The following is a 16393-nucleotide window of genomic DNA, read 5'->3' as shown; positions in this document are numbered from 1 at the left end:
TCTTTAATAGACTTTGTTATACTACTTTTTATTTTTTTGTATGTCTGTGAGTGTACCCTAGTGTTGAAATAATTTTTCTGCGAGCAGATCTGTCTATTAAGTGGGAAAACTCTTGTTATATTTTACTGTTGAGCAATCTATGCTGATTTTACTTGGGTTTTAAGTAACATTATAACATAACTTCAGGAGGGAGGGGGCAAAGACACAGTTGAATTGTGACAGTATTTAGGTGTGCTTGTGTGAAAGAGCTGCATCTCACCAAACCTAACCCAACCTGACAGTTGTCTTTCTGACTTGGGGGTGGACAGTGTTTTCATTACATTTTCCCTTGATCCTGCATTTCACTTTACATTGTTAAGTAACTTTCTTTATCACTAACCCTTGGGCTTAGCCAGGAAATACTGTTGTGCCATGCTTTTTTCCGCACCTCTCTCCACTTCTTCTTTGCTAGCCTTCTCCCGTCAGTAACTCTGTGGCTTAACCTCCTTCTGCTTCACCTCCTGGGGCCAGTCATGGCTTAGAAGCCTCTTGCCTTCCGCCAGTGGTGTTTGAGGGAAATATTGGCATCGCTTTCTCCCACGAGTGATTTCCTCCCTTTCCTTTGTCAACAGAAGAATGGTTTATTATTGCCAGTTTTGGCCTCCTCAGTGCCCTTACACTCTGCTACATGATCATCAAAGCCACAGCTAGCTTGAATGCTAATGAGTAAGTAAATATTCAGATGTTTCTGTGCATTTCTGGTGGGTGTGTGTCATGGAAAACATTGGGAAAAAATACCAAGAGAAGGGGGAATATATAATTTTCAAGGAATCAAATTCATTTACCGCTTTCCTCAAATACAAGTGTCTCTGTTAACAGCAGGTTTCAGGGTAACATCTAAAGTCCCTCTTAATTTATATTTAGCTGGATTGTCTGAGGAAATGTCTTTGCTAAGTGGAAACATGAAAAGGGGAAAACAGAATATTTATGTTAAGTTTTTGATCAATGATCTAGATAAACATTAGATTTCTGCCATCAAATTCCCATGTTCAAAATTTGCCTGGCAGAACTAAAAACTTCTACCAGCAGTTAGCTTTGACGGTTTTCACCTCAATTTTATAGTCAAATTTCATATTAAAAAAAAAATTGGCTTACTTTCAGCTAAGGAAGAAAATGTGTTTAAAGAGAAAACTATCCTTTTGATTTTAGGAGGGGGGGAGAGAGGAAAGCAGTGAATGCAGTAATGTTCCTTCTCTCTTAAATGAAGGGATGCTTGTTTCTGTGCTTTCTTAATTTATATAGAAACCCCCAGCCTCCCTTCAGACGGGCTAGACAAGAAATTACCCTAGCAGATGACTTTCAGTCTTTTTTTATAGTTCTGTGTGTGGGCAAGTATAAATCTATTCTGCAGATCTATTAACTAGGTACATCTAGCTATTTTCATGTAGGTGTACAGAATATCTGGGCTCAGGATATACGTTTAATCATAATTTAGTTATTTATTTGGGAAGGCAAAGTGTCAACATCTTTCTTTGTTTTTAAACATCTTGACACAGCTGAGTTTCCATTATTGTGCTGATCTCTGTACCAGAAGTGGGATGAGATTCAAAGGAATGCAGCCTGGAAATGTAGCTTTATAAACATTTTCTTTGGGTTTTTTGCCTTGAGATAAGAGAAAGAAGAGGGTTGGATTTTTTTAACTTTTGCTGCTATTTGGAAAGTATAAGGTGTCCTTCTCAATAAGATGGAAACATGTCTAATAGTCTCCAGTGTAAAATTTTAGACAATCTCAAGCTAATCATCTTCAGGAGGGTCCATAATACTGGTCATCAGGGATTTTTGATTACCACTAATTTGCAAATCTTCCTCCTCTTTTCATATGCTGATTCCAAAAGGGCTTAATGAAGAAAACTCTTAGAACCTCAAACAGCCCTGCCAAGTCTACTGATTTTTTTTTCCCATTTGTCAAAATCTTGAAGTTGCAGCCATAAATCGGCAACTTGGCAACGTAGCTGCAGCTGAACATAGTTAATTTGCCTGGAAAAGTAGCTTGAGAAAGCATGGAGCAAGATGAGCTGCAGAACGGGAATGTCTGCATTGCTGAGCACTTGCAGCATTGGGAAGGAGGAGGAACTGTAGCCTGTGTAGTCTCATCCAGATGTGGGCACTGATAACAGCTGCATTTCTGCCTTGCCTTGCAACTCTTCTTTTTGTTGCTCAGTGGGATGTGGAGCTGTTTTTACTGGAAGGACAAGCTGCTGCACATTGGCAGGGACTTTGGGCCTACAGCAAAGTGTTTTCACAGTGATGTTCCCTCAGTACAAACAGAGGGTGTGCTGATACAAGGAGAGCTCCTTTTCTGAGTGATAGGAATTGAAATGCAAGCACATCAAGTGTGCACTTGAGACAGACTTGAGAAAACTCACAACCACAGAAAACAGAGCTTCAAAAATCACTTATTTGGGTAGCTGAGGTTCCTGGCTGTAGCCTTCAACCTCAGCAGCTCTTCATCTGAATCCTTTGGGATCTGAGCAGCCTCCACAAGTGCTGCTGGGTTCAGCTACTTGTTTTAGACAGTTTAAAATTACACTAATGCTTAGATTTATTGTTTTGTTGACACCTTCCCATGCTATACAAAGAATTTCCTGTGCTGAATATCATGCCAGATATATGGCAGCTCTTTCTCATTGCTTTTCCTATTAAACAGCATACCTGCTTTTTATGCTGCTCTCCATATAAAAAGCAATGCTGGCATACCCTGCCTTTCTTATGGTAGTGTTTCAGGAGGAATCTGAGGGGTTTTTCTCATTAAAAAACAACAGTAGCAAGAATGAGGCCATGTAATACGCTGATGCAAGTAAAAGACACCAAATATTCTGCTTTAAAACTCACCTAAAAGCATATTCTGTACCTTTTTGGTTTTTTTGCTATGTCCTTCCCACAGCTTGAACATAGTTATTTAGAGCAATAGTTCTGGAGTTGTGAGTATACACATATTTAACTGAATATAGGTATGTTTGTGTGTTTGTATATATACACACACATGCATTTTTAAATAGTTATGATAAAAGTAAATATTGTCTAAGTGATAAGAAAACAAGGAGCCAGCTGCTTTCTCTTGATCTCAAAATACCCTTGCAGTATTATTATTAAAATATTTAGGCAATGTTTGAAAGGAACAGAAGCAGCACATTTTGCCTTGCTTCTTGGGGAACAGTCAAAAATTACTGTGTAAGAGTGGGTTTAAACCCCAAAAGCCCAAATGTTGAATAACACCACTTAGAGAAAATTTTCAGTAGTAGATGGAGTGTCCTCAAGAGCTTAGAAGTACTCAGACCTCTGGCTGTCCTATAGGAATGATGTGACAAATACAGACCTTTCATAATGCTCTGGCCTTGTATAATTAGTCATTTTTCACTAGCTTACTTTTGCAGGATTTTTTTTTTTTTTTTTTTTAGTATTGGCAGTATTAACTTTAACATAAATATTTTGTTCCTTTTTTTCTGCCCTGCAGAGCAGAATGCTATTGAAGAAACGCTTTCCGGCCGATTGCCTTGGAGAGAGACACCTATTTTTATGCATCATTTATCGATCATGCAGCACAAGCAATTATTTAGTACATTCTATTTTTTCATAAAATTTGCTGATGCCAAAGCTTTGTATTAAAGAAAAAGTGAAGAAATAAAAAAAACTTTAATTATGAAATCTTACTCTGTGAGAATTTCATTTTTCTTGGGCTTTCTGTGTTAGTACTCAAGTCTGAGAGCATTTTGTAAATTTTACAAGGTGCTTTATTTTCTTTGAATGATTTCATCTTTGCAGATCTCTATTATTCTCCATTCATTTGGGACACAAGCTAAGTAGTGGAAATCTCATGCAGTGCCATTGTTATGATGCCACTCAAGTGACTTAAATGTCACTGAAGTGACTAACAAGTGTTTTTAGCAATCATTCCACACCAACTTGTTAGGGAAAAAAGCTGGGTCAAGCTGTCAATTCTGCTATAATGGACTTACCTCGACTCCAGCTGAAACTTAATTTGAAACAAGAACATTTTCTCAGTTTTTCTTCCTGTAACACTCCCAGTCACCCTGGGAGCATTGCAGTATGATTTTTGCCTTGAGGCTAGGCATTGCTGGAGCTTTGCAATGCTGTTGTCTCAAAACACAAATCATAAATATTTTCTGTCTTTTACTTTCACCCCACCCTCCTTCTGGTAAAAGTGAAGCTGCTCTAAACCGCTTCTTCCTTCATAATAAGAAGTGAAAACATGGTGTTTTCCCCACTGCTTAGTGTGAAGCCTCCTTTCACATCAGTGGCAGGGGTTAGTTTTGGTTCAAATTCAGATCGTAGAAGATTGATAACACTCTTTAATGTAGAAACTATGCAAGCATGTCCCTTCTTGCCACAGCTTCTGTACTGGCAAGGAGGCAGAGGGAAAACATCTCTCACTGTCTTCGCTCCGGCAGTTTCACACGAGTTGACTTATGCAAGCTGTGTGTGAGTAATTTCACAACAGTCAGTTAAAACACGCGGGCCTGAGTCGCAGCCAAATGCTAATGCTTGGCTTAATGAGATGGGTAAATGAAGGTAACAAATTGGGAAGGAAAAAGTAATTGACAGAAGTTAAAAACTATTCTGCATTTGGTTGTTTTTGTTGTTCTCGGATCAAGATGTAGAAACTGAATGCTTTCTAATTTAATTAAATGAACAGAGAGAAGCAATTTTGCTGTAAGATTTAATTTTTTTATGTACTGGGAACTAGAGGATTTAATTTAATTTTATTTTATGTATAGGCACTTTTAGAATTCAGGAACACAGCCAGATGCTACATTAAAATAGTTTCTTAATTCTTATTTGTCCATCAGGCTTCAGCTGAGAAGGCAGCTTTTATAATAAGCAATGAAGAATGTGATAGCTTCAGTGCATTTAATAGAATTCTTCTTCAATGTGTCCTTGTGAAATTCTGAAAGAAATATGAAAACAAATCAATAGAGCAGTAAGTGCATTTTGAAAGACTGGAAAACCCCACTGGACTTACTCATGAGAAGAAAAAACCTCAAACATTCTGTATCAAGGGCTGTGTGCTTGTAACGTACATACAGCATGTGTTAACTGAGCATTGTTGCCAAAAATGGAGGAATGTGGTTAGAGCATGATTTAGGGAACAAGCTATGATACATGTTTTTTTCACTCATCTCTCAACAGCAAAAGTAAAACTGATAAGTTTGTGCGTGTTTCCTGAAACAAAATTCCTTAAGTGCTATTTAATGCTGTTGCGCGGGGACAGTGTGAACAGTGCAGTGACCCAGATGCAAAAGACACCATAAGAGTTCCAGTTCATGTTTCTTCTTCAGAACAGCAGCAGAAGGAGAAGTTGAGTGATATTTGGAATTAAAGGGTTGGCGGGACTTTCTAGTGCATTCCCCTCCACAGAGGGTTTAAATAACTCAGCATCATCTTTCCTAGTTTTTCTTTTGAGCCTCTAACAATTGTCTCAACAAAGTGTTAATGATGATACAACCTTTGATAGGTTACTTAGAGGTCAGGAAATCAGTGTATTTTTATCTGTTAATGAAATAAATATGTTCAAAGATGGACTCTGCATTATCCCAGAAACTCTTTTTTTTATTCTAGATAGACATAAGAAGGAAATCCCCAAAGTTTTTCATAGAATCACTTAGGTTGGAAAAGCCCTCTAAGATCATCAAGTCCAACCATTAACCCAGCACTGCCAAGCCCACCACTAAACTGTGTCCCCAAGTGTGCTGGCACCAAGATGGTGTGCTCCATGGCCTTCCCTGGCACTGAGATCAAGCTCACAGGCCTGCAGTTGCTCAGAGCCCACTTCAGCCCTTCTTGTAGCTAGGTGTCACATTTGCTGACCTCCAGTCAGCTGGGACCTCCCCAGGTTGCTGGGACTGCTGGTAAATGATGGGAAGTGGCTCTGTGAGCACCACAGGGCTACCCCAATGCCTCTCCTTCCTTGCCTATCCCTTTTGGGGAGTTTTCAGCCATCTGTTGCAGCACTCCAGTTGTGCCACACATGCCACCATGTCTCCATGATGGTAACCATGTCATAGTTTTCCTGCTAAGCTAGCTTTGAGGAAAGGGTGCTTTATGAAATAGTCCCACCCTGTTGTTCCTCAACTGAGAGAGTGCCTAAAACAGACTGAGGTAGGGAGTACTCTGATCAGATTTCCACAGTAAGTCTTTGTGCCTGAGGGGCTGTGGAAAGAACTGCAGCTTATGGCAGAAGATGGCCCTGATTAATGAGTAAGGGCATTAAAATACTTTCAAATGGAAAGGGAACACCAGGTGATACATAATCCTGGTGCACCTGCAGTGCTGTGTCTCTTGAGTTTTTGGCCTTGGTGTTGTGCTCACTTTGGTGGCATCCTATGGTAGGTATAAAGATCAATTCCAGAGTAGTATGCTTATTTTTAGACTCAATGCAAGCTATCTGAAAAGTTCTTTTAAGGCATAAAGTGAAGAATAGTGGCAGAGAGGATTCATTTTCATGTATTAAAACTGCATGCAGCCTTCCCATTTGTTTTCTGTACCCAAGGGATAAATCTTGATCTTTCTTGGTAAGTGCGAAATAGGAAGAGCAGATTCATAAGCTGAATTTGGAACTGCGGATGTTTGTACTTGTCCTTAAAATACATGTATTCAGTAAATTTATCAGCTGGATCAATGCCATGTTTTTAAACAAACAGTAGCAATTTTCTGCATTAAGAGGAGTGTGGCTGGGTCATTGTGCCCTGCTGAGTCTGCTGCTCCAGCCGTAAACTGTGGGCTTACACTCCTGACCTGGTTAATGGAGCACCTGAAGATTGAGTGGTGGAAAACACTGAGCAGCAGCTGGATTCTCAGCCCTGGGCTGGCTGCACTGGATGGGAGAGGAGATTCTTAGGAAGAGAATGAATGATGTGTCTCAAAAGTGGTATGGAAGCCAAGAGATGTCTATCTGTATGGAAACATGCAGCCTCCCTGGAAGTGGGTGGCTTAAATTTCTTTTGCCAAGAAGGACAAAAAGATCACAGTAAAGAATTTTAGAGGTGTTGGATATACACTGCCTATTTCCAGATTAATATAAAATATTTGTTGTCAGATGACCTGTCTGCCTGTTGATTAAATCTCTCCCTCGAACCCTCTAGAGTGGAAGTGTGGGTGCACACAGAGGAAATCACAGCCTGGGCTGTCTGCTTCCTGGTCCCCTGTTTGATTTCTGTGTAATAAAAACAAAAGCAACACCAAGCTTTTAGAATCCCTTTGGTTTGTGTGAGCATTGGTTGTGTGTAACATCGCAGCAGGTAGAGGAAGGGGAGATGAAATATCCAATATTCACAGCTTCTTTCAACTCTAAAATGAGACTCACTCATCAAAAAGTAAATGATCCTGACTTGTAATACAGTCTTGAAATCGGTTTTATCTGGTATAATTTCAAAGCAGGTTCAGGGGGGTTTTTTTGTTGGTTGAGTCATAGAATCACTAAGGTTGGAAAATACCTCTAAGGTCATCGAGTCCAACTGTTGGAGACACACTATGATCATCTGGAAGTTCCAAATTCACCTTTCCCCAAACACTCAATCTTAATCTTTTTTGGTTTTTATTTGTTTGCTTGTTTGTTTTTATTTCAAGCATTGCCCAGTTTTAGAAATCTGTAAATCTGGGGGACTCTTCAGATCCAGAAAATGGGCATTTATCATTCCCCTCCGACTGCTTCTGTGAAGTGTATTTCAAGACAGCCCAGTTGTTCCAAGGACCTGGATATATGCTCCTGGAAGAGTGAACAATTCACTCCTATGCAATCTAACTGTTAATTTCACTCATGTTTCAGTTAACTATGAAATAAAAAATGTATTAATTTGCTTATGAGAACTTCCCATTCTTACTGCAAATAGTGGAGTGAGTGTGTGTATTGACTTTTGCTGGTAAAAGAACAGCAGATCCAATGCCCAACTCCTGGTTCCTGCTGTTCTTAGCAAGGATTTGACCTGGGCACTCAAAGTCTGTGTCTTTTGGGTTAGTGGGGAGGGAGAAAAGGTGTTTTGGGTTGTAGCAGCTGAATTCTTCTTTTCTTGTGTGTTCTATACGCCCTTTATTTCAGAATGGGGTAGGCTGAGCTCAAAATTTGGCAAAGAAAGGGGGATTTAAGCACCTAAAATCTGCCAGGGCTAAAACTGCAATTCCCTAAGCATCTTGCTTCACTGATGCCTGAAACTGGAGGCATTTTAGTTCTTAGTTTGCTGAATGCCTTCTTGATGAACTTGGAAGCTTTTCAGTTGCCTCCAGCCTGGCTCATGTAGCTGCCTGGCTTATTGTCATCTAAGCAGCCTTGCTCCCAGCTAATCCCCCCTGGGATTGAGAAACCAGGTAATGAAGTGTTTTGGCCAAGAGCCTGATCTGATGATAGATGCTTTCAGAGAGAATCGTTTGTACAGCAGGAGGGCTGGGCTCCTTGCAGAAACACATCTGTGGATTCAGAGAGCCACGGGAATGCCAGGCCACCAAGGGAAAAAATGAGCTTCCACTCCCCACTTCATTAGCAGCTGCTTGTTTTGGGTATTGCCAGTGTTGGAGAAGAGGGCTGGGTCTCCTTTGGTTATGCATAAGGAAATCTGTAGGTGGCTGTTTCTAGAAAGTGGCTCATGGATGGAGTTTGCTGAGCTCTGGAGGAGGTCAGGCTTCCAGCAGCATCAGTGGGATGGTCTTTGGGGAGCCTGCTCCTTCCTTTTGACCCCGAGCTGAAGCACTTCATGCTGGTGCAGAGCACAGCACTTTGGAGCTGACCAGAGGTTTCTGGGTCTCCTGAGGAAGCACATCCCTGCTTTACAAGGCTGTAAATCAACAGCCAGCCCCATGTGTGAAATTCCAGCCTGCCTCAGCCTTGCTCAGACTTGACCTGTTTTATCTGAAAGAGCCATTTGAGGTGGGACTGTTCATGCATATGGAAAGCAGTTGCTTTAAATTGGCAGGGGAGCACACGAACAGAGGTGAAATGTTTCATATGGTTGTTACTGGTTTGTGTTCAAGGGTGTCTGTCTTTTCCACGTGTACTATGTTTGCAGCCAGCACCTGAGTATGAGGATGCTTTACTCACTCCTTCCATTGTTTGTGTTTGTTGTTAATGTGGTTTTGTTCTGTCTCCTGCAGGCAGTCACTTCTTCCATCGTAACTCTCTGTCCCCTCGAAGCCTGGTCTACGAGAGCGAGTTCTCAACCATCGAGCCTGCCCTGGACATGTACGACGAGAACAAAACCTGAAAGGAATCCATGCTCCTTCCTGGCCCTTTTTCCGTTTTTTTCATTTCTCATTCCTATTGTTGTGTACTCTTTCCATGGATCTCCTTTGTCTAAAGAAGAGCTGCTTTTTCCAGAACACGAACCCGCCTTCTCGATTACACAGATGAAGACCAGCTGTGGTGGATTCTGAGGGTGGCATCTTTGAGCTGACAAAGAGTTGTGCGCAAGCAAGGTTGTCTGATGGAAATTGCTGAGTAACAGCATGGGGAGCTGTGTCGGCCCAGCCGCGGCGATGCAGGAGAGGTTTCACGGTGGCCCTAAGAGTTTGTGCTGAACTGCAAATGCGTCACACAGGCGTGTGCTGTTTCCAGTTTTTTAATTGTCCAGATGGTTGGGCAATGTCAGAAAGGGAACTGGTTGTAGAGGAGATGGCCAGTGACTGGTAAAAGCAGTCGTATATCTCGGTCAATCCATAACCTTACTGTGAAATAGACCCTTCTGAGAGGGACCTTTATAAGTGCATTGAGTTTCCTACAACCCACTTAACCCCGGACAGTGGCAAGCCAGTCTGACGTTCAAGCTGCAGAGAGGACCTGCATTTGCAGAAAGATTTCAAGGATCTTGGGTTTTTTCTCCAATTCGATTGAAGCAGGAGAAGAATGTAATACACAGAATATACTTTTGGTCCTTCTGTGTGCTAAAGTCAAGTGAGTCTCTTTCTGTAGAGAGGACATTCACAGAACCAGCACTTGATCTACCTGAAAACCATTAGACTTTTTGAAATATGCAGGAATCAAATTAGCTTTCTTTCTCACGTAACTTTTTTTTTTGGGGGGGTGGGGGGTAAAAAAATCCACCAAATTTTTCACTGAGGTTTTTTAAAAGCCAGCATGTTGGCATTACACAGAGAAGAAAAGAGGTAAGCTTCTTATCCCACTCTCCTGTTGAGATCTGCAACAGTTATTTAACAAATACGTTCTCTGAGCTGTGCCCTTTCCCACTGACATCAACAATGGGAATGCAGAAAGCAGGAGAAGAAAGGAAAGCAGCTATTGCTTTGACACACTGCAGGAAAAATCAATTTTTACCATCATGTGACAAAAGCAGTGGGGAAATGGATATTGTTTGCAAGCTTCTGAGAGAACAATGCAGAAATGGAAAAGGAGAAAGGAACCTCTGGAGCTGTCATCCACAGCGTTCCTCAAATGAGCCGACGTGGAGGAGTGAGCACTTCTGCTCCACCTTTTCCTACCGGACAATGCATAGCTGTTAATGAATGTTTGGATTTTTCTCCATTGCAGTCTAAGTTACTGTAGGTGTAGAAACTTATTTGTGTCCTTGTAATGTGAAACACAGTTTCACCCTCTGTATAGGAATCTTGAGAAATGAGTTAAGCCAAAAAGAAAGGTAAGAGTTATCCTGCCATGCTTTAATTTCACCTGCTTTTGCTACAAGCAGGGGAATTTCCCCGCCTTTATAATGTTTTTAATTGTATAGCAATCTGCTTAACATATATCCTTTTCTGAAGTGTGGTTCAGCTGTGTCTTTAACATGGGTGTTCAAGAGAAAAAGAAAACCCCAGCTCTGTAAAATGAGGAAATGAGCCTCTTTGCCGAGCATGCTTTGACTTTTGTTGCTGTGCGTCAGCTTTATTTAATCTGATAATTCAAGAGTGGGTGGCTTGAAGTGTAGGGAGGTTTTTCTCATAATACCCACATTGATATTTACCGAATGTACTTTTGTTGCCATTCAGCTCGCTCTGGAAATGCGCTGAAGCCCCAAACGTTTTTAAGAGCACAGTTTTGACACCCACTTTCTCCTACAAAGCAGAAGTGAAGATCTCAGGAAGTGCCACAGTGGCTGGGGCAGCAATGGGTGTTGGTCAGTGTCCTTCCTCTGCTGGTCTGGTGTGCGAGGCAGGCAGTGACAGCTCCAGGCAGCGCCGGTGAGCCCAACCCAGCCTGGCTGAGCTGAACCTGAGCCTGGGCACAGCTCCCCAACCCAACCTGGCTGAGCTGGACCTGAGCCTGGGCACAGCTCCCCAACCCAACCTGGCTGAGCTGAACCTGAGCCTGGGCACAGCTCCCCAACCCAACCTGGCTGAGCTGAACCTGAGCCTGGGCACAGCTCCCAAACCCAACCTGGCTGAGCTGAACCTGAGCCTGGGGACAGCTCCCCAACTCAGCCTGGCTGATCTGAACTTGGGCTTGAGCTCTGCTCCCCAACCCAGCCTGGCTGAGCTGCACCTGGCCAGGGCTTGGGGGCAGCAGAAGAGCTGGTTGAGCAACCTCTGTTTTCGTAGATACATCTGCAAGATCACAGCAGGGACACGTGGGAACAGCACCTTCCGAAGGCAAATGCCTGAGAGGAAAATCACCATCTCTCAAGGATGTTACAGGGCTTGTTTTTATCCTTGGAGGGCACCCAGGTTATGATAAACCCACAGATAGCTGGGCGTTCCTGGTTAAATGCAAAAAGAGCATGTCTTGGTGTCTCCGACCAGCACAGAGCTGCTCTGGTGGGGTTTTGGGTGGGACAGGCTCCTGTAGCACTGCCTGGGGTGCTGATGCTCCAAGCAAATCCTTCTTGCTTGATGAGAGCTGCCCCATCCAGACACAGGGATTTCCCCTAAGGCCACCCAGAATATCAGTGGGGCACAGTTTCAGCACAAAACCAAAACTGGTGATTTCTCAGCTCCAACTCAGCCTGTTTGCACCAGCTCTGTGCTAGAATATACAGAAAAGCTAGAAGAGGCATGGAAATTAAATTAAAAAACTAGAAAGCACAAAGCCCCCAAAGTCAAAATAATAAAAAATGTAATTTGTATTTTGTTAAATCTCCTTATTTCTAACCAAACATCTTAGTTTTAAGCAGGGGGAGGTCAGGTTTGCCTCAGGATCATGGTCTGGCATACTGATGTAAAAATGGCTTTGTGCTGTAGCATCTGGGATAGGGGAACTGACATTTGTAATTGACATCCTGGGTTTGGTAAATCTTGCAACACTGGAAAAATTAAAAGCTTGTTCAAGCAATTGGTCCCTGCATGCACGCTGGGACGTGCTTGACCGGGCGTTCTCCCTCTTAGTCATATTTAAGATGGAAGGAGGCACCACAGCAACATGGGTGATTTTTTCTGGGCTATGCTGGTAATTTGGAGGTTTTCCTTTTAATATTAATCAGTATATTAAAAAAGCTTGATGAGCATTGGTGTTCTTGTTCTGCTGCAGTGATGCTGTGTGTGGCTGAGTCATTTCACAGAAGTAATATGTACAGCAACCTACCAAGAACTGTAAGTGCCAGTAACTTGGAAAATCATTTTTAAGGTTAAAAAAGAAGTTCTTTTTAAAGGGAAAACATTCAGTTTATGACTTCTACATATAAAAAAAGCTTTTATCTCCAAGTGTTTTCCTGAACTATTTAAACCCCAATACTTCACCTTCCCTTTCTCAGCTTCCTCCTCTATGAAAGTTTTGCATGTTCCCATAAGACATTTGTAAAATCAAGGTTTGCTTGTGTTCTTAGAGGATAATTGCCAGTAAAAAAAAACCAGACTGTAAGTGTGCTTTTTACCTATAATACAACATTTAATATTAAATTTGAAGCATGTTAAAATGTACCTAATGACCCTCACAATTGCTCCCTCCAGTGACCTCATGTGTTGGGATCTGCACTGTCCCCTTGCTCTAGGATGCTTGCCCTGGCACCTGAGGATGCTATAGGAATACCCAGGCATACTACATTAGCCAAAGAAAAAACAAAAATAGTTTAATAAACATGTCTAGGACTATGTTATGAGACTTCTACACATCTTCTGTTTTCTTTAAACACACTCATGTAAAATAGTGCAAAGGCTTGGGAGAGCTTTTTACCAGCTACTGGAAAGCAGAGGGAATTCTGCAGGAAGCATGGGTCATGCTGAGGCTCCAGGATTTATTCAGTCCAATTTAGGCTTGAAGTAATGCCACAGTCAGGTCATGAGCTGAAGGATGAAGGCACCAGGGTTGAGCTGAAGTTTAGGCAGCTCTGCAGCCTGATTACTGGCAAGTGAGTTGACTTAATTATTAAAAATATTTGTTGTTTCTTAGCTAATAGTCGTTTGTTTTTTACAGTGTGGAAAATAGCACAGCAGCTCACAAGCTGAGGCACAGTGGGGCAAATGCCACAGGGCTGCTGCCAGCCCTGCAGGGTGGGGAGAGAAGGACAGGAGAGCTCAGGGCAGGGACCTCAGGAAGCACCTTCAACTTCTCAAGTAAAGCTTTTGCTCCTTTTTCACCCTGTGTCACCCAGCCATACTTGACCTAATTTTCCAGCCTGAGCGGTGCAGAAGAGTGTGTGATGTGCCATGACAGCTTGCATATGTGTTGTTATATTTAAAGATATCTTCACTTTTTCCTTTCCCTGCTAGACTTGCTGCACCGCAGGGCAGCCTCAGCTCTGGCACACTCGGTGGAAACTGCTGAGCAGGGGAGGGAGAGAGAGTGAGATGCTCCAACAAAACAGATTGGGGGGAAATCAGGAGAGAGATAGACTGACTACTTCAGTATCTTGATGCTCCTTTCTGCTTTTTTCCCATGTGTTTGAAATAATTAAGAGAAAAAGTAGTATTCCCTACCCTTCCTTGTGGGATGCAGTGACAAGCAGGGCTCCAGCTGGAATTTTGCTCCTGATGCAGGGCCATGATGCTCTGTAACCCCCAAACAGTGATGTCCAGAGACATTGACCAAAAACCCCACCTTCACAAGGGCCTGTCAGGTCTACCTGCTGCTTGTGAAGTGCTTTGAGGGTGATGAAATCTGCTCACAGAGCCTTTGCAAAGCACCACTAATTGACACCTTGTTATCTGACAGTTGATTGATCCTTTCCTTAACCTAGTCTTTTTAAAAGCCTACAACATTCCCAGACACTCCTAATTCTCCCAATCAATCTCTACCTTTCCACTCCATCAATTACTACCGGCTTCCTCCTCCTCTGGAGAGCTGGGTGAAGGTCCCTGTTGCACAGGCACTGCTGTCCACGTGTTCTGCAGCATCTTCTTCACCACTGTGCCATCACCTCACTGTGCCATCACCATCCCTTCAAGGGAATGCATTGCTCCAAACCAGCGTCACAGTCTGTGGGAGCACAGAGGTTCCTGGTAGGCTGTGCTCAGCCAAAGCAGGGTGTGTGCAGCCTGGGCTGTTGTTGTGGGATGCTCATTCTCTGGATCCCTGAATGGAGCATCCTTTTGCTCCTCTGCCCAGTAGCCTCATGGAGATGCTTGTGTGAACAGAAATGGATGTGTAGGTTGTGCAATAACATCTGATTTTTTTTTTTCTTATGGCAATAACGTCCAGGGTCTCTCAGCTTGGGGGCCCTGTGGTACAGTGTTGCCCAAAAATAACCCCTTTCCTAAGGAGTTAATAATGTAAGTATTAATACTCCTACAAAGTAAGAACTACAGAGTGTTTGATTTCAAGTTGAAGCTACTTAGAGTGATCTCAATGCAGAGCTGAGGTGTAACATCAGTTAGTGTCACACAGCTGGGACTGGGGTTTTGCAGCCCAGAAGACAGATAGACACGCATTTGAAGGCTCCATCACTCCTGCTGGGCTCTTCCTTTCTTCACTTATATCAAGAAGCCCCTCAGGAGCCAGGAGATTTTAGTCTTTTCCCTGAGCTCAGCTGTGTGCATTTATGTGCTGTTTGCCTTGTTTTTTGGGGGGTTTTTTGTTTTGTTTTGTTCTTTTTGCTGCTTCCCACATACTCCAGGGCTTGCCTTTGCTTGGCTCTGACTTGATCTTCAACTGCCCAAATCCCTCGGGGGGACAAGAGCCATTAATTCCCAGCAGAGCAGCTCTGCTGGGCTGTGTTAAGGCATGGATCATCAGATTTGCTGTGGATCCCCCGTGCCTGTGTCTGTAACACCCACAGACTGTCTCGGGCAGCAAGGGCTGTAGCTGCCTGCAGCCTTCCCACAGATCCGGGCTGCACTGGGAGGGAGGGTCATACAGAAAACAGCTCAGCAACCCCCCCATACTCCAGCAGAGGAGAGTCTAGGCTTGAAAGCAAACTTGTTCTTTGCTGCTGTTAAGCCAGGAATGTTTAATAGAAGGTTTGGGGCTGTTAAAGCAAAGCTCCTGGTGCAGGTTCATGAGGTCCCAGCAAGGCAGCGCCCCAGCCTGTCACTTTCTGCTTGAGCTGGAAGGTGCTACAAGAACGAGAAGCCTTCCTCATGCCACCTCATCAGCAGGCAGACTTTTCCCACCCTGTATGTCTAGGCTTAACTCCCAGCACTGGCAAGGCCTGTCTCACCACTCCTATGAAGGGGAATAACTTTTCAGAGTAAAATGAGTGGTAGCATCGCTCTTCTGCTTGTCCCATCAGCCCTGCTGCAGTTTGCAAGTAGATATTAAATACTAAAAGCTTCTCTGTATGACCGTGCCTGTCCAGGATCACCTGCTCGAGGCCATGGCTAACTATGCACTGAATCCACCAAACAGGATCATTTTATCCCAGCAGAGAGGGGACACCCCAGCCTTTGGGCACAGGAGACTGCAGCAAACAACAACAAAAACCCAATTTGCGTGCGTGTAAAATGAAAAATCTGTTTGGACTGGCTTGCTGCCAGGTGGGTCACACCGGTGTGACCAGGTTACCTGAACATGCCAGCAGCTACCAGGGGTCTGGGGATGCTGTGGGGACACAGGGACATGCAGTGCCCTCCCTACAGCCAGAGCTTTCCAGCCCCCGTGGAAGTGTAGCTTGCCAGCAGCAGAACTTGTTGACATGTTTTGATGTAAGTATAACACTGTATTGTAGTTACGTGGTATATGCCGATATGTTCATAGTGTATACCGACTAGTTAGGGTTTGCTAATGTACTACATTTCAATAAAAAGCAATTTAAAAATATGGAGTTTGTGAGTTTGGTGTCTGAAATTATGGGAGGACAAAAGCATCGTCCAGTGACTCCAGTCTCTCCAAGCATCTCTTATAGATCTGTCTAGAGGACAGTGTGGAACAACATTGTCAAAAGATCCATTTTCAGAGAGGATTTTTCCCACTCTGATGTAAATCTTTTTTTATTTTGCTGTACCAGTGCCTAGAAATCCCAGGCCATTAAGGGCCACACGGTTCAAAGTGGCTTATGAATATGCTGGAGACACTAATCCACCTTCCCACAGCTTT

General features: G+C 43.1%; 1 protein-coding gene across 4 annotated transcripts in view; it reads left to right on the top strand.

Annotated features, from left to right (window-relative positions):
* RNF130 (ring finger protein 130) overlaps window positions 1-16117 on the top strand; it is a 54843-nt gene extending 38726 nt beyond the window's left edge. Inside the window, exons 8-9 of one of the 4 annotated variants that reach the window (XM_085073691.1) lie at window positions 612-705; window positions 9139-16117. In XM_085073691.1, the coding sequence (XP_084929817.1) occupies window positions 612-705; window positions 9139-9160 (116 nt within the window). In that variant the 3' untranslated portion in view covers window positions 9161-16117. The other 3 variants (XM_085073692.1, XM_085073693.1, XM_085073694.1) reach the window with 3 other exon arrangements.
* The last annotated feature ends 276 nt before the right edge of the window (window positions 16118-16393 follow it).

This window comes from Lichenostomus cassidix, chromosome 13, assembly GCF_008360975.1.
Source record: "Lichenostomus cassidix isolate B80296 chromosome 13, HeHo_3.0, whole genome shotgun sequence".
Lineage (NCBI taxonomy): Eukaryota > Metazoa > Chordata > Aves > Passeriformes > Meliphagidae > Lichenostomus > Lichenostomus cassidix.
Note: the sequence above shows the minus strand (reverse complement) of the source record. Positions and strands in the feature narration are given on the sequence as shown.